At 44.1% G+C, this 14,019-nt stretch overlaps 1 protein-coding gene across 3 annotated transcripts in view; it reads left to right on the forward strand.

Moving 5' to 3' along the window:
* Positions 1-13,807, forward strand: part of LOC115128359 (gamma-enolase-like) — a 24,873-nt gene extending 11,066 nt beyond the window's left edge. For all 3 annotated transcript variants that reach the window (XM_029658153.2, XM_029658156.2, XM_029658155.2), the window contains 11 exons: positions 219-304; positions 500-595; positions 707-765; positions 1,152-1,221; positions 1,384-1,517; positions 1,747-1,969; positions 4,996-5,193; positions 6,127-6,328; positions 8,271-8,379; positions 8,507-8,565; positions 13,155-13,807. In XM_029658153.2, the coding sequence (XP_029514013.1) occupies positions 219-304; positions 500-595; positions 707-765; positions 1,152-1,221; positions 1,384-1,517; positions 1,747-1,969; positions 4,996-5,193; positions 6,127-6,328; positions 8,271-8,379; positions 8,507-8,565; positions 13,155-13,224 (1,306 nt within the window). In that variant the 3' untranslated portion in view covers positions 13,225-13,807. The remainder of the gene's footprint in view (positions 1-218; positions 305-499; positions 596-706; positions 766-1,151; positions 1,222-1,383; positions 1,518-1,746; positions 1,970-4,995; positions 5,194-6,126; positions 6,329-8,270; positions 8,380-8,506; positions 8,566-13,154) is intronic.
* The last annotated feature ends 212 nt before the right edge of the window (positions 13,808-14,019 follow it).

Below are 14,019 nucleotides of genomic sequence, written 5' to 3' on the forward strand. Positions count from 1 at the left end.
ATCATGATGGTTTATAGCAACCGTAATGTCACTCTGCACACTTCGTTTGCACTCCCATTATGCACTTCCTTACTGTATGTGCAAATGCAATGGTAAAAATAGAGGCACTTGATCTCTCTCGCTTTCTCTCCCCCTTCTCTTTCTCCCCCTCTCTCCCCCCCTCTCTCTCTCTCCCCCCTTCTCTTTCTCTCCCCCTTCTTTCTCTCTCTCTTTCACAGGATGTCGATTGTCAGCATCGTTGCGAGGGAGATCCTAGACTCCCGGGGAAACCCCACTGTGGAGGTGGACCTGTGCACAGAGAAAGGTGACCCCTCTCAAGCCTGTCTACAAAGCGTAGTATCGCACTGTACAAAGAACCTTAAGATTAGCCAAAAGCTACAATAAAATTCTTAAGAGCGTCGCCGTCCAAGGCCTCGTACGATTTCCCGGATCATTCCCCTCTAACGTCACTCTCTCTGTTGCCATCTCTTACACCTCCCTCCCTCTCTCTCTGTCTCAGGTCTTTTCAGGGCTGCAGTGCCCAGTGGAGCGTCCACAGGCATCTATGAGGCTCTAGAGCTGAGGGATGGAGACAAGAGCCGCTACAGGGGCAAAGGTTTGTTTGTGTGTGTGCGTACGTACGTGCATCTAATGCTGGAGTAAACAGAATGATGTTTGTCCCTCCTTCCCCATCTTCTCTCCCATCTGCCTTCTTTCTCTGCTCTAGGTGTGCTCAAGGCAGTGGGCCACATCAATGACACTCTGGCTCCTGCTCTCATAGCATCGGTGAGTTGGGGACTGTGATTTGGACGTGTTTTGTCAGCTAGGGTGACAGTCATCATGTTTTCGTGTGAGTGCATATTGATTTGCAGATGAGCGAGACATTGGGCTGCGGCTGTAGAACGTAGATATAGAAATAAGCTGAACATCTTGCAACTCAATGATGTTGTACCTCTGATTCTATACAATCCAATCGGTTATATCTATGATATGTACTTTTGAGGGTTTGGCTCATAGGTGGCTGCAAATATGAGATATTTCTTGTGTGCAGATATGTCGCGGGTCATCCATCCATTTGTTGAATTAGAGAATTGGTCCCCGATGACTTACCAATATAATGAACGTTTTAATATGCTTATAAATGAGTTGTGTAAAAATGACATGTCCCATAGGGTATCAGTGTTGTGGAGCAGGAGCAACTGGACAACACGATGATTGAAATGGACGGCACAGAGAACAAGTGTGAGTCTCCCGGTTCCTACCAAAGAAACAGATCAGATGTGTCAAGATGTATCCCCCCCAATCAATTCAGGTCCACCATCAACTGAGAGAATGGGCTTTTGTCTAAACCCGGATTTTGGTAGACCTTTTTGAAATTTGTCACATTTCCTTCCTCGTCGACAGCTCAGTTTGGTGCTAATGCTATCCTGGGAGTCTCCCTGGCCATTTGCAAGGCTGGTGCAGCAGAAAAAGAGGTCCCCCTGTACCGTCACATCGCTGACCTGGCAGGAAACACAGAGCTGGTGCTGCCAGTTCCAGTAAGATACTACTTATATAACGGTTATACCAGAGAAGGTGTAGCAGAAGCATAATAACGATGATTCAACACTGAAACAGTCATTGTGTGAATGGTTTTACCATAATGGTATGTATGATAAAAATAACAGATGCTGTATATGAAAAATATATAGGAAATTAGAAACTGTACCAGTATCTGCCGAACATGGGTATTGGCCTAACTGCTAATTCCCCTTATCTCTTTCCCAGGCGTTCAACGTGATCAACGGAGGCTCCCACGCGGGCAACAAGCTAGCCATGCAGGAGTTCATGGTACTTCCTGTCGGGGCGGAGTCTTTCAGGGACGCGCTTCGGGTGGGCTCCGAGCTGTACCACACGCTCAGGGGGGTGATCCAGGAGAAGTACGGCCAGGACGCTACCAACGTGGGCGACGAGGGGGGGTTCGCCCCCAATATCCTGGAGAACAGTGAGGGTAAGTGCAGCAGAGTTCATTTAGAAACACAGTCTTGTGACCTGTAAGAGCAGTTGTCACCCTTGTTCTACAGGGATTTTATAGTTGATTTAATGGTTAAAACGTTGGATAAAGTAACTAATGTAGCCCACAGCCATTTGGCATAGCCAGATGAGGACCTAACATAAGGACAACTGCTATGCTATTCTGTTCTTCTGAAATAGATGATATTGTCTTCATATTATGTTTCTTTAGACCTGTCTACATCTCCGGTACAAATCCAACCATAGGATATCCATGGCACTTTACCTCTATCTTGGGTCATGTTCATTACGTACCAAACACAAGAAAGCAGTATGGACTACTCCATTTTTGTTTTCTGTTTCAAAACATTTTGCTGTGTGCCCCATTGAACATGACTCTGGTAACACTTTACCCAGGGTTTAAATGATACATGCTCTTGGGGGTAGGACTGTTGCACCGTTTAGTCACGGTAATTAGGCTTCTCCAAGCTCTAATGCTGTTGATGGTCATTAGTAGCCCACCAAACCTGCTAACTGCCTGGTACTCAGCACTCTACTGTCCCTCTAATCCCTTTGACATCAATGCAAATGCCATCGACTATCTAATCAAACACTTAATGAGAGCTCATGTTGCTCAACATTTCTATAGACTATGCAATTGCGTTAGTAATGGCCTCTATTAAAAAGAGGAGAATCCAATCAGCTAGGCCTACTATGTTTATTTCTCAACTTTCCTAATACTAAGCACCATTGCTTATCTTTACAACAGGAGTATAGCCTACCTAGATGCCATGAAAATGAATCAAGGCAAAAGCAGTCCTCCATTTGCTATTTAACTAAAGTCACATATATATTATTTAGTATATGTAAAGACAAGATTATATCAATAATAGTCTGATGGGTGATATTAGCCTATCACTTGCGAATTACTGTGATAATTATATATTATCACTTGTGAATGATGCGTAAGGCAAGAGACAATGCCCTTTTTTCTGCATCTTTTTATTATCATAGTTGCACACCTCTTGTAACCTAGCCTATATGTTTTGACAAGGTTTGTATCACAACTAAAGTGGCCAAATAACTTCTTAAAATGAAGCACATTGATCTGCTTTATAAGGGGTGTAGAGCCTAACTGGCATACACATAAGCAGCACGTGAGTTTCAAGTTTGGGGAGGATAATTTTCACCATAAAAATGCACCTTTATAATAAAAGCATTACATGCATAATCACATTTTGATAATGCTGTTTTCCCGCTAATGCTTATAGCCTACTGTCGTGTACACATTGCTGCGCTTATAATGTGAAGAAATAGCCAAATGTTTTTTATTTTATTTAACCTTTATTTAACTAGGCAACTCGGATAAGAACAAATTCTTATTTACAATGACGGCCTATCCAGGCCAAACCAGGACAACGCTGGGCCAATTGTGCGCTGCCCTATGGGACTCCCAATCACGGCCGGATGATTTTTCAAATCATAATTAAGAGTCTCATCATGCAGTCTTACAATGTATTACCAATCAAAACGTTTGTAGAACAACTAAAGTTACATTAATAACTCTAAATTAGGCATATAGGAGTACCTATTTCTTTGTTAACCGCTCAACAAAGAATAGTCGCATCTGCGCACTCCCTCAAATCGTTTGGAGAAAATATCTTTCTCTTTTATTCAGCTTTGTTCAATTGTATTCTTCATAACATAATGCCATGGAATTCGAAGAAAATCTTGTCTGCTAAAGTAACTAATGTAGCCCACAGCCATTTGGCATAGCCAGATGAGGACCTAACATAAGGACAACTGCTATGCTATTCTGTTCTTCTGAAATAGATGATATTGTCTTCATATTATGTTTCTTTAGACCTGTCTAAAGTGAATAATGGATTTATTGTGAAGGTGTAAGCTATATTACATGGATTTATTAGACTTTTTAAAATGTAGATGTTCCAAACGTCTGCATCAGTGGCTTGTGGAAGCCAGGAGATGCTAAATGTGTTTATGTTAATTAACGGTCAATTACTGCGAGACCGACAGTTATTTCCTTGTCAATCACCGGCTGACAAAATTCCATGGCGACCACAGCCATAGTTGGGGGCACTGAAAATAGTGGACTGTACCAATATTAATATTTTGGTTGCCCACATTCTTGTATGGGCATTTACACCAATAGACAAATCGTTTCACCCACAATCTAGTCTTTGCTGCGATGTCTATGGGACAACAGCAACAATAAATCTAAAATAGTGTTAGAGATAAAATCATAAATCCAAGGTGGTATGCTTTAATGAGTTTCCAACCTGCCTCTGGTACAGTGTCTGCCCATCTGTATGTTTGTCACAACGTGTCCTCCTCAAGGCTTTCTTCTCTCACATTTCCCAACAGCCAAGGCAATGTGTATCAGCTGATCTTTGAACTAAGTGTGTGTGTGTGTGTGTGTGTGTGAGTGTGTGTGTGTGAGCGTGTGAGTGAGTGATTGAGCGTGTGAGTGAGCGTGTGAGTGAGCGAGCGACCGTGTGAGGAGCGTGTGAGTGAGCGAGTGTGTGAGTGAGAGAGCGAGGGAGTGAGTGAGATAACCCTGGGCCTTGGGGAAAAAGTGATGTCGCGATCTCACTATTGAAGAAGTAGCTAGGTGTGACAGGAAGTCGAAACCCTGGCAAGATCAAAAAGAAGTGTGAAAAGCCTAAAGGACTGTCAGCTGTAGGCTCTTAGAATAGATTTTGCTCTGTAGTATCTCTCAAGCATCGAGAACAGAATGGTGTGTGTAGTCTTGCAACCTTTCTGACTCACTCTCGACCAACACTCTAGCCTGGATACTTGACTATTTCTGCATTCAGCAACATAGCAGTATCATGTCACCAAACAAGCAACAAGACAAGTAGGCCAGAGAAGAAACAGAGTGGTTCACAGGCTAGGTAGAGTCTACCCTTACAGCCTTCCTCTCTCGTTTTCTACCTCCGCCCAACACTTATCATCTTTCTTTCCTCCCATCTCTCCCCTCCCCCTTTCCGTCTCTCCCCTCAGCGTTGGAGCTGATAAAGACAGCCATCGAGAAAGCGGGCTTCACGGATAAGGTGGTGATCGGGATGGATGTGGCGGCGTCCGAGTTCTACCGCGAGGGGAAGTACGACCTGGACTTCAAGTCTCCTCCGGACGCTGACAGGCACATCAGCGGAGAGGAGCTGTCAGACATCTACCAAGGCTTCGTTAACGACTACCCAGGTAGGCAAACAGTCACTTGACACCTATTGGATTCCTAATTCAATCTGACATGAATTTGATTTATTGATTCATTTTAAGATACTAAAAAATACACACAGTGCATCATTTAAAAAAAACTAGACAGGAATAACACAAAAAAAAGTAAATGGGGTCCCTCGACTGATTCAATTCATTTGTTTCAATTCAATTAAAATCCATTCAATTCAATTAAATTATAGAGGCAACTCTGTCGCAGCCGGCTGTGACTGGGAGGTCCGTGGGGCGACGCACAATTGGCCTAGCGTCGTCCGGGTTAGGGAGGGTTTGGCCGGTAGGGATATTCTTATCTTATCGCGCACCAGCGACTCCTGTGGCGGACCGGGCGCAGTGCACGCTAACCAAGGTCGCCAGGTGCACGGTGTTTCCTCTGACACATTGGTGCGGCTGGCTTCCTGGTTGGATGCGCGCTGTGTTAAGAAGCAGTGCGGCTTGGTTGGGTTGTGTTTCGGAGGACGCATGACTTTCGACCTTCGTCTCTCCCGAGCCCGTACGGGAGTTGTAGCGATGAGACAAGATAGTAACTACTAATAATTGGATACTACGAAATTGGGGAGAAAAAGGGGGTGGGTGTATGGTTTATATCTGTGTATAGCCTACACCTACCAGTGTGGGCTGTGCGCAGGTATGGACAATATACCCACTATTTATGGGGAAAAAATGTAAATAGAAAGTATAGAGGCAACAGGCTGATCCTACATTTACATTCAAAAGAGAAGTTCAAGGTCATATCTACCTTCACGTTGAAAGATCCCACGACACATTTCCACTTACAACACTATGGCTGTCTACGACTTTGCTCCCTATAGAAAAACCTCTGTTCCAAACCATGACTGAGTACATGTCCTAACTGAGTGTGCACTCCACTAAACCCTTCTCCCCTTGTCCTCTTTGTAGTGGTGTCCATCGAGGACCCGTTTGATCAGGATGACTGGGCCGCCTGGTCCCGCCTCACGGCTTCCGTGGGCATCCAGGTTGTCGGGGACGACCTGACGGTGACCAATCCCAAGAGGATAGAGAAGGCTGCCGAGAAGCGGGCCTGCAACTGCCTACTGCTCAAAGTCAACCAGATCGGCTCTGTCACTGAAGCCATCCAGGCGTAAGTGACCCACATCACATGACCCCACATCACATGACCGGTCAATAAATCACTTTGATATATAGATGTCAATCATCAAGTCAATCTGTCAATCTCAGTCACTAGGCCAGGCTAAGTTGTCCTTGAAAAAGAGATTACCTGGTAATATATAGGAGAAACACTACGATGATCTATAACAAGGTTATGTAGCCCTTATGACGTAGGTAGGGTTCAAGTAAAGTGTGACGTCAGTCATGCACATTTATGTAGCCGTCAGTCATCAAGTCTCTTGGCCAGGTTGGGAGTCCTTGAAAAAGAGATGCCAATCTCAATGGCAGTTACCTACTTAAATAAAAGATAATTGAATTAAGAAAATAATGAGCTTTATGTTTTACATTCGTATGATCATCAATCAGCCATATTGAATATAGCCAACACTTTACTTCCATCTACAGTGGGGCAAAAAGTATTTAGTCAGCCACCAATTGTGCAAGTTCTCCCACTTAAAAAGATGAGAGAGGCCTGTAATTTTCATCATAGGTACACTTCAACTATGACAGACAAAATTAGAAACAAAATCCAGAAAATCACATTGTAGGATTTTTTATGAATTTATGTGCAAATTATGGTGGAAAATAAGTATTTGGTCACCTACAAACAAGCAAGATTTCTGGTTCTCACAGACCTGTAACTTCTTCTTTAAGAGGCTCCTCTGTCCTCCACTCGTTACCTGTATTACTGGCACCTGTTTGAACTTGTTATCAGTATAAAAGACACCTGTCCACAACCTCAAACAGTCACACTCCAAACTCCACTATGGCCAAGACCAAAGAGCTGTCAAAGGACACCAGAAACACAATTGTAGACCTGCACCAGGCTGGGAAGACTGAATCTGCAATAGGTAAGCAGCTTGGTTTGAAGAAATCAACTGTGGGAGCAATTATTAGGAAATGGAAGACATACAAGACCACTGATAATCTCCCTCGATCTGGGGCTCCACGCAAGATCTCACCCCGTGGGGTCAAAATGATCACAAGAACTGTGAGCAAAAAATCCCAGAACCACACGGGAGGACCTAGTGAATGACCTGCAGAGTGCTGGGACCAAAGTAACAAAGCCTACCATCAGCAAGGGCATTGAATATGAAACGTGGCTGGGTCTTTCAGCATGACAATGATCCCAAACACACCGCCAGGGCAACGAAGGAGTGGCTTCGTAAGAAACATTTCAAGGTCCTGGAGTGGCCTAGCCAGTCTCCAGATCTCAACCCCATAGAAAATCTTTGGAGGGAGTTGAAAGTCCGTGTTGCCCAGCAACAGCCCCAAAACATCACTGCTCTAGAGGAGATCTGCATGGAGGAATGGGCCAAAATACCAGCAACAGTGTGTGAAAACCTTGTGAAGACTTACAGAAAATGTTTGACCTCTGTCATTGCCAACAAAGGGTATATAACAAAGTATTGAGATAAACTTTTGTTATTGACAAAATACTTATTTTCCACCATAATTTGCAAATAAATTCATAAAAAATCCTACAATGTGATTTTCTGGATTTTTATTCTCATTTTGTCTGTCATAGTTGAAGTGTACCTATGATTAAAATTACAGGCCTCTCATCTTTTTAAGTGGGAGAACTTGCACAATTGGTGGCTGACTAAATACTTTTTTTGCCCCACTGTATATACTTGTCAAATGTTACAACACTCATAGCCATCAATCATTGACATTTTACAGCTATCCATCATCTATAACTGTTGTTATCAATCTTGGCCGTAAGTACAGCCAACAGTCATTCAAAGTCGTTCAATTAAAATGTATTAATATAGCCATCATTCATACATTTACTTTAATCTCCTTTTAGTACCCTCATGCTTATTCTACTCTTACACTCTCCCTCTCTTTTGTCTCCGAGCCCCCACCTTTGTTTGTTTCTTTCTCTCTCTCTCTCTCTCTCTCTGTCTCAGGTGTAAGCTAGCCCAGGCCAATGGCTGGGGGGTGATGGTCAGTCACCGTTCAGGCGAGACAGAGGACACTTTCATCGCTGACCTGGTGGTGGGGCTCTGCACTGGACAGGTACACACTCACTCACTCAAAAAGACATGTGGAGCATCCCATACAGAAGACCCCAACCATTATACAAATCTGACCACAACATTGTATTGCTTTCACTAAATCTGTTCTAATTATGTATCTCTCTCAGATTAAGACAGGAGCCCCATGTAGATCTGAAAGGCTGGCCAAGTACAACCAGCTCATGAGGTCAGTGGTCAAACATGATCCTCTTTAGCTATCCCTCCAAATTGTACTCAGTGGCTTCTATTGCTTCGTGTGAAAGCATACTGCACCTCAAAACCATAAATCATCATCTTTCCATAATAAATACTGCATCGGAAAGGAATGATAATATACTTGTATGTGTATTATTGCATGTACAGTTGAAGTCGGAAGTTTACATACACCTTAGCCAAATACATTTGAACTCGGTTTTTTCACAATTCCTGACATTTAATCCTAGAAAAAGTTCCCTGTCTTAGGTCAGTTAGGATCACCACTTTATTTTAAGAATGTGAAATGTCAGAATAACAGTAGAGAGAATGATTTATTTCTTTCATCACATTCCCAGTGGGTAAGAAATGTACATATACAATTAGTATTTAGTAGCATTTGCGTTTATATTTTTTAACTTGGGTCAAACGTTTCGGTTAGCTTTCCACAAGCTTCTCACAAGTTGGGTGAATTTTGGCCCATTCCTCATGACAGAGCTGGTGTAACTGAGTCAGATTTGTAGGCCTCCTTGCTCGCACACGCTTTTTAAGTTCTGACCATAAATTGTCTATGGGATTGAGGTCAGGGCTTTGTGATGGCCACTCCAATACCTTGACTTTGTTGTCCTTAAGCCATTTTGCCACAACTTTGGAAGTATGCTTGGGGTCATTGTCCATTTGGAAGACCCATTTGCGACCAAGCTTTAACTTCCTGACTGATGACTTTTATTTATTTTTATTTAACCTTTATTAAACCAGGAAGGGCTAATTGAGATTTAATCTCTTTTTCAAGAGCGTCCTGGCCAAGATAGGTAGCACCAAGTCATTACAAAAATGACAGACAAACAACATGAAAAACTAGTAAAAACCATAGAATGGGATCTTGAGATGTTACTTCAATATATCCACATAGTTTTCCTGTCTCATGATGCCATCTATGTTGTGAAGTGCCCCAGTCCCTCCTGCAGCAAAGCACCCCACAACATGATGCTGTCACCCCTGTGCTTCACGGTTGGGATGATGTTCTTCGGCTTGCAAGCCTCCCCTTTTTCCTCCAAATATAACGATGGTCATTATGGGCAAACCATTCTATTTTTGTTTCATCAGACCAGAGGACATTTCTCCAAACAGTACGATCTTTGTCCCCATGTGCAGTTGCAAACCATAGTCTGGCTTTTTTATGGCGGTTTTGTTGCAGTGGCTTCTTCCTTACTGAGCGGACTTTCAGGTTATGTCGATATAGGACTCGTTTTACTTTTGTACCTGTTTCCTCCAGCATCTTCACAAGATCCTTTGCTGTTGTTCTGGGATTGATTTGCATTTTCTGCACCAAAGTACGTTCATCTCTAGGATCAAATCAAATCAAATGTATTTATATAGCCCTTCGTACATCAGCTGATATCTCAAAGTGCTGTACAGAAACCCAGCCTAAAACCCCAAACAGCAAACAATGCAGGTGTAAACGCACGGAGACCAAACGCATCTCCTTCCTGAGCGGTATGATGGCCTGCTTGGCCCCATGGTGTTTATACTTGCGTACTATTGTTTGTACAGATGAACGTGGTACCTTCAGGCGTTTGAAAATTGCTCCCAAGGATGAACCAGATGTGTGGAGGTCTACAATTTTTTTGAGATCTTGGCTGATTTCTTTTGATTTTCCTATGATGTCAAGCAAAGAGGCACTGAGTTTGAAGGTAGACCTTGAAATACATCCATAGGTACACCTCCAATTGACTCAAATGATGTCAATTAGCCTTTCAGAAGCTTCTAAAGCCATGACATCATTTTCTGGAATTTTCCAAGCTGTTTAAAAGGTACAGTCAACTTAGTGTATGTAAACTTCTGACACACATGAATTGTGATACAGTGAAGTGAAATAATCTGTCTGTAAACAATTGTTGGAAAAATTACTTGTCATGCACAAAGTAGATGTCCTAACCGACTTGCCAAAACTATAGTTTGTTAACAAGAAATGTGTGGAGTGGTTGAGAAACTAGTTTTAAGGACTCCAACCTAAGTGCATGTAAACATCCGACTTCAACTGTAAGTGTAAAGGACGTCACGCTGTTTGTTTCGCGAGTACCACTTCCTCCCGATTCGGCCCATACCTGGCACGAACTCGGGACCTCTGCCTCACAAACACACGTGACCGTCCTCCCTCCAGCGTCCTAGCGGATCGCGCCACCTCAAATGAGGCGGCGCAAGCAGGACAGTTCAGACTGAGGAGTAGGTTTCACACATCCCCATGTGCTACACAAGCATGCATGAACATGTACTATAGCTGGACTATGTAGAGACCAACAAGCTCCTGGTCAACAATCCCTAAAAGGAAGAATAGGAGTAGGACAACGTTGCCCCTAGACACTGATCTGAGGTCAGTTTCACCTTCCACCCTCAATGGTTCAAGGTTAGTACTCAGTTACAGTAAACTGAATCTAGTCCTGTATCTACATACACTGCTCAAAAAAATAAAGGGAACACTAAAATAATACATCCTAGATCTGAATGAATTAAATATTCTTGTCAAATACTTTTTTCTTTACATAGTTGAATGTGCTGACAACAAAATCACACAAAAATTATCCATGGAAATCAAATTTATCAATCCACGGAGGTCTGGATTTGGAGTCACACTCAAAATTAAAGTGGTGAACCACACTACAGGCTTATCCAACTTTGATGTAATGTCCTTAAAACAAGTCAAAATGAGGCTCAGTAGTGTGTGTGGCCTCCACGTGCCTGTATGACCTCCCTACAATGCCTGGGCATGCTCCTAATGAGGTGGCGGATGGTCTCCTGAGGGATCTCCTCCCAGACCTGGACTAAAGCATCCGCCAACTCCTGGACAGTCTGTAGTGCAACGTGGCGTTGGTGGATGGAGCGAGACATGATGTCCCAGATGTGCTCAATTGGATTCAGGTCTGGGGAACGGGCGGGCCAGTCCATAGCATCAATGCCTTCCTCTTGCAGGAACTGCTGACCCACTCCAGCCACATGAGGTCTAGCATTGTCTTGCATTAGGAGGAACCCAGGGCCAATCACACCAGCATATGGTCTCACAAGGGGTCTGAGGATCTCATCTCGGTACCTAATGGCAGTCAGGCTACCTCTGGCGAGCACATGGAGGGCTGTGTGGCCCCCCAAAGAAATGCCAACCCACACCATGACTGACCCACCGCCAAACCGGTCATGCTGGAGGATGTTGCAGGCAGCCGAACGTTCTCCAAGGCGTCTCCAGACTGTCACATGTGCTCAGTGTGAACCTGCTTTCATCTGTGAAGAGCACAAGGGCGCCAGTGGCGAATTTGCCAATCTAGGTGTTCTCAGGCAAATGCCAAACGTCCTGCACGGTGTTGGGCTGTATAAGCACAACCCCCACCTGTGGACGTCGGGCCCTCATACCACCTTCATGGAGTCTGTTTCTGACCGTTTGAGCAGACACATGCACATTTGTGGCCTGCTGGAGGTCATTTTGCAGGGTTCTGGCATTGCTCCTCCTGCTCCTCCTTGCACAAAGACGGAGGTAGCGGTCCTGCTGCTGGGTTGTTGCCCTCCTACGGCCTCCTCCACGTCTCCTGATGTACTAGCCTGTCTCCTGGTAGCGCCTCCATGCTCTGGACACTATGCTGACAGACACAGCAAACCTTCTTGCCACATCTCGCATTGATGTGCCATCCTAGATGAGCTGCACTACCTGAGCCACTTGTGTGGGTTGTAGACTCCGTCTCATGCTACCACTAGAGTGAAAGCACCGCCAGCATTCAAAAGTGACCAAAACATCAGCCAGGAAGCATAGGAACTGAGAAGTGGTCTGTGGTCCCCACCTGCAGAACCACTCCTTTATTGGGGGTGTCTTGCTAAATGCCTATAATTTCCACCTGTTGTCTATTCCATTTGCACAACAGCATGTGAAATGTATTGTCAATCAGTGTTGCTTCCTAAGTGGACAGTTTGATTTCACAGAAGTGTGATTGACTTGGAGTTACATTGTGTTGTTTAAGTGTTCCCTTTATTTTTTTTGAGCAGTGTATAAGACCGTAGCCAAGAGCATATCCCCACATATCCCATTCTAAACAAGCATCGCCAAGCTAATTGCTGTGACACGCATGCTAACGACACGCCGGTGTCACCCCATGTGTGAGAGCCAGTCAGAGCACGGAGAGCACCTGGGATCCGCTCAGTGTAATCCCATTGGGCTCTTAGCAGGACAGGGGAGGGAGGGCCTCTTACCCAATCACAGCACCATTAGCAGCCATTATATAACACCCTGACCACTGGGTTAATGGTTCCAGTTAGGAGTTACAGATCTAGAATCAGATTGCATGACCCCCTAATAACAGCTCCCATAACCCATCCATCTAGGATCTGATTGCCCACCCACAGCAGCATTAACAGCTACTATAACTCCCTGATCACTGGGTTTATAGCTGCAGGTAGAAGTCACCCCCTAACCTAACCACAGATCTAGGATCAGATCGCCCGGGCTTTTACCTTGCGCAAATGGATGTCAGATTCAAATTCTGTTCACATGCATTTACCTGTTTTTTTCTTTTCCCTCCTTGTCCATTCTGTTGGTCTCTTTAGGATCGAGGAGGAGTTGGGGGATCAAGCTCGCTTTGCAGGCTATAACTTCAGAAACCCCACTGCCCTGTGAGACCAGACGGGCAGACACATCGCCGCCAACCAGATGCACAGTTACTTTGAGACACAAAGACAGATGGACAGATCAAGATATAAAGAGACCGACCGACACACACAAATGTGCACATAGAGACACACAAGTGTAGATATGAAGCCTGCAGGGCACCTAAGAAAGACAGGTATGAGCATCAAAGAGAAAATGAAACACACAGCGCTGTATACAAAAAAAAGCAACACTCCGACTGATGGCTGACAAGGACACACTAACTACAGGCTGACTGAGAATAAAAAGAACACACGTTGTATTTTGCAGTTGTTTGCTCTCATTCACCCATGACGACAACTGCGCTCTCCCTCCTTCGTCCTCTTCTCCACTTTCCTTTCCTGGCTCTGCAGTCATCCCTCGTTTTTGTTGTGGTTTCTTGGTTACTTCAAAAGGCTCTCCTGGTGTTGCTATGTTTGCAGGAATTGGCCTGTTCCTCCATGCCTTGTCCCCGTTTCCTCTTTGCCTACTTTCCTTTGGTTACCCTGGCAACTGAATTGCTGTGTCGAAAGACAGAACATATGTGAAATAAAATGGTCATTTACAGTTTCAACCACACTGACATTGTCTCTTTTTTTGTATTAATATCAAAGTGTTTAACAAATCTAGGATCGGCTTACAACCTTACAACCGCCCCCGCTTTTGTTATACAAAAATGACAGATCAGCATTTGGGGGCAATCTCTTCCTACATCATAACCTACCGGTACACACAAATGTAAATGACTGATGTTAAAACCTTTTCTGGTTCTACAACCAATGCACA

This window comes from Oncorhynchus nerka, linkage group LG4 (genome assembly GCF_034236695.1).
Source record: "Oncorhynchus nerka isolate Pitt River linkage group LG4, Oner_Uvic_2.0, whole genome shotgun sequence".
In the NCBI taxonomy this organism is placed as follows: Eukaryota; Metazoa; Chordata; class Actinopteri; order Salmoniformes; family Salmonidae; genus Oncorhynchus; species Oncorhynchus nerka.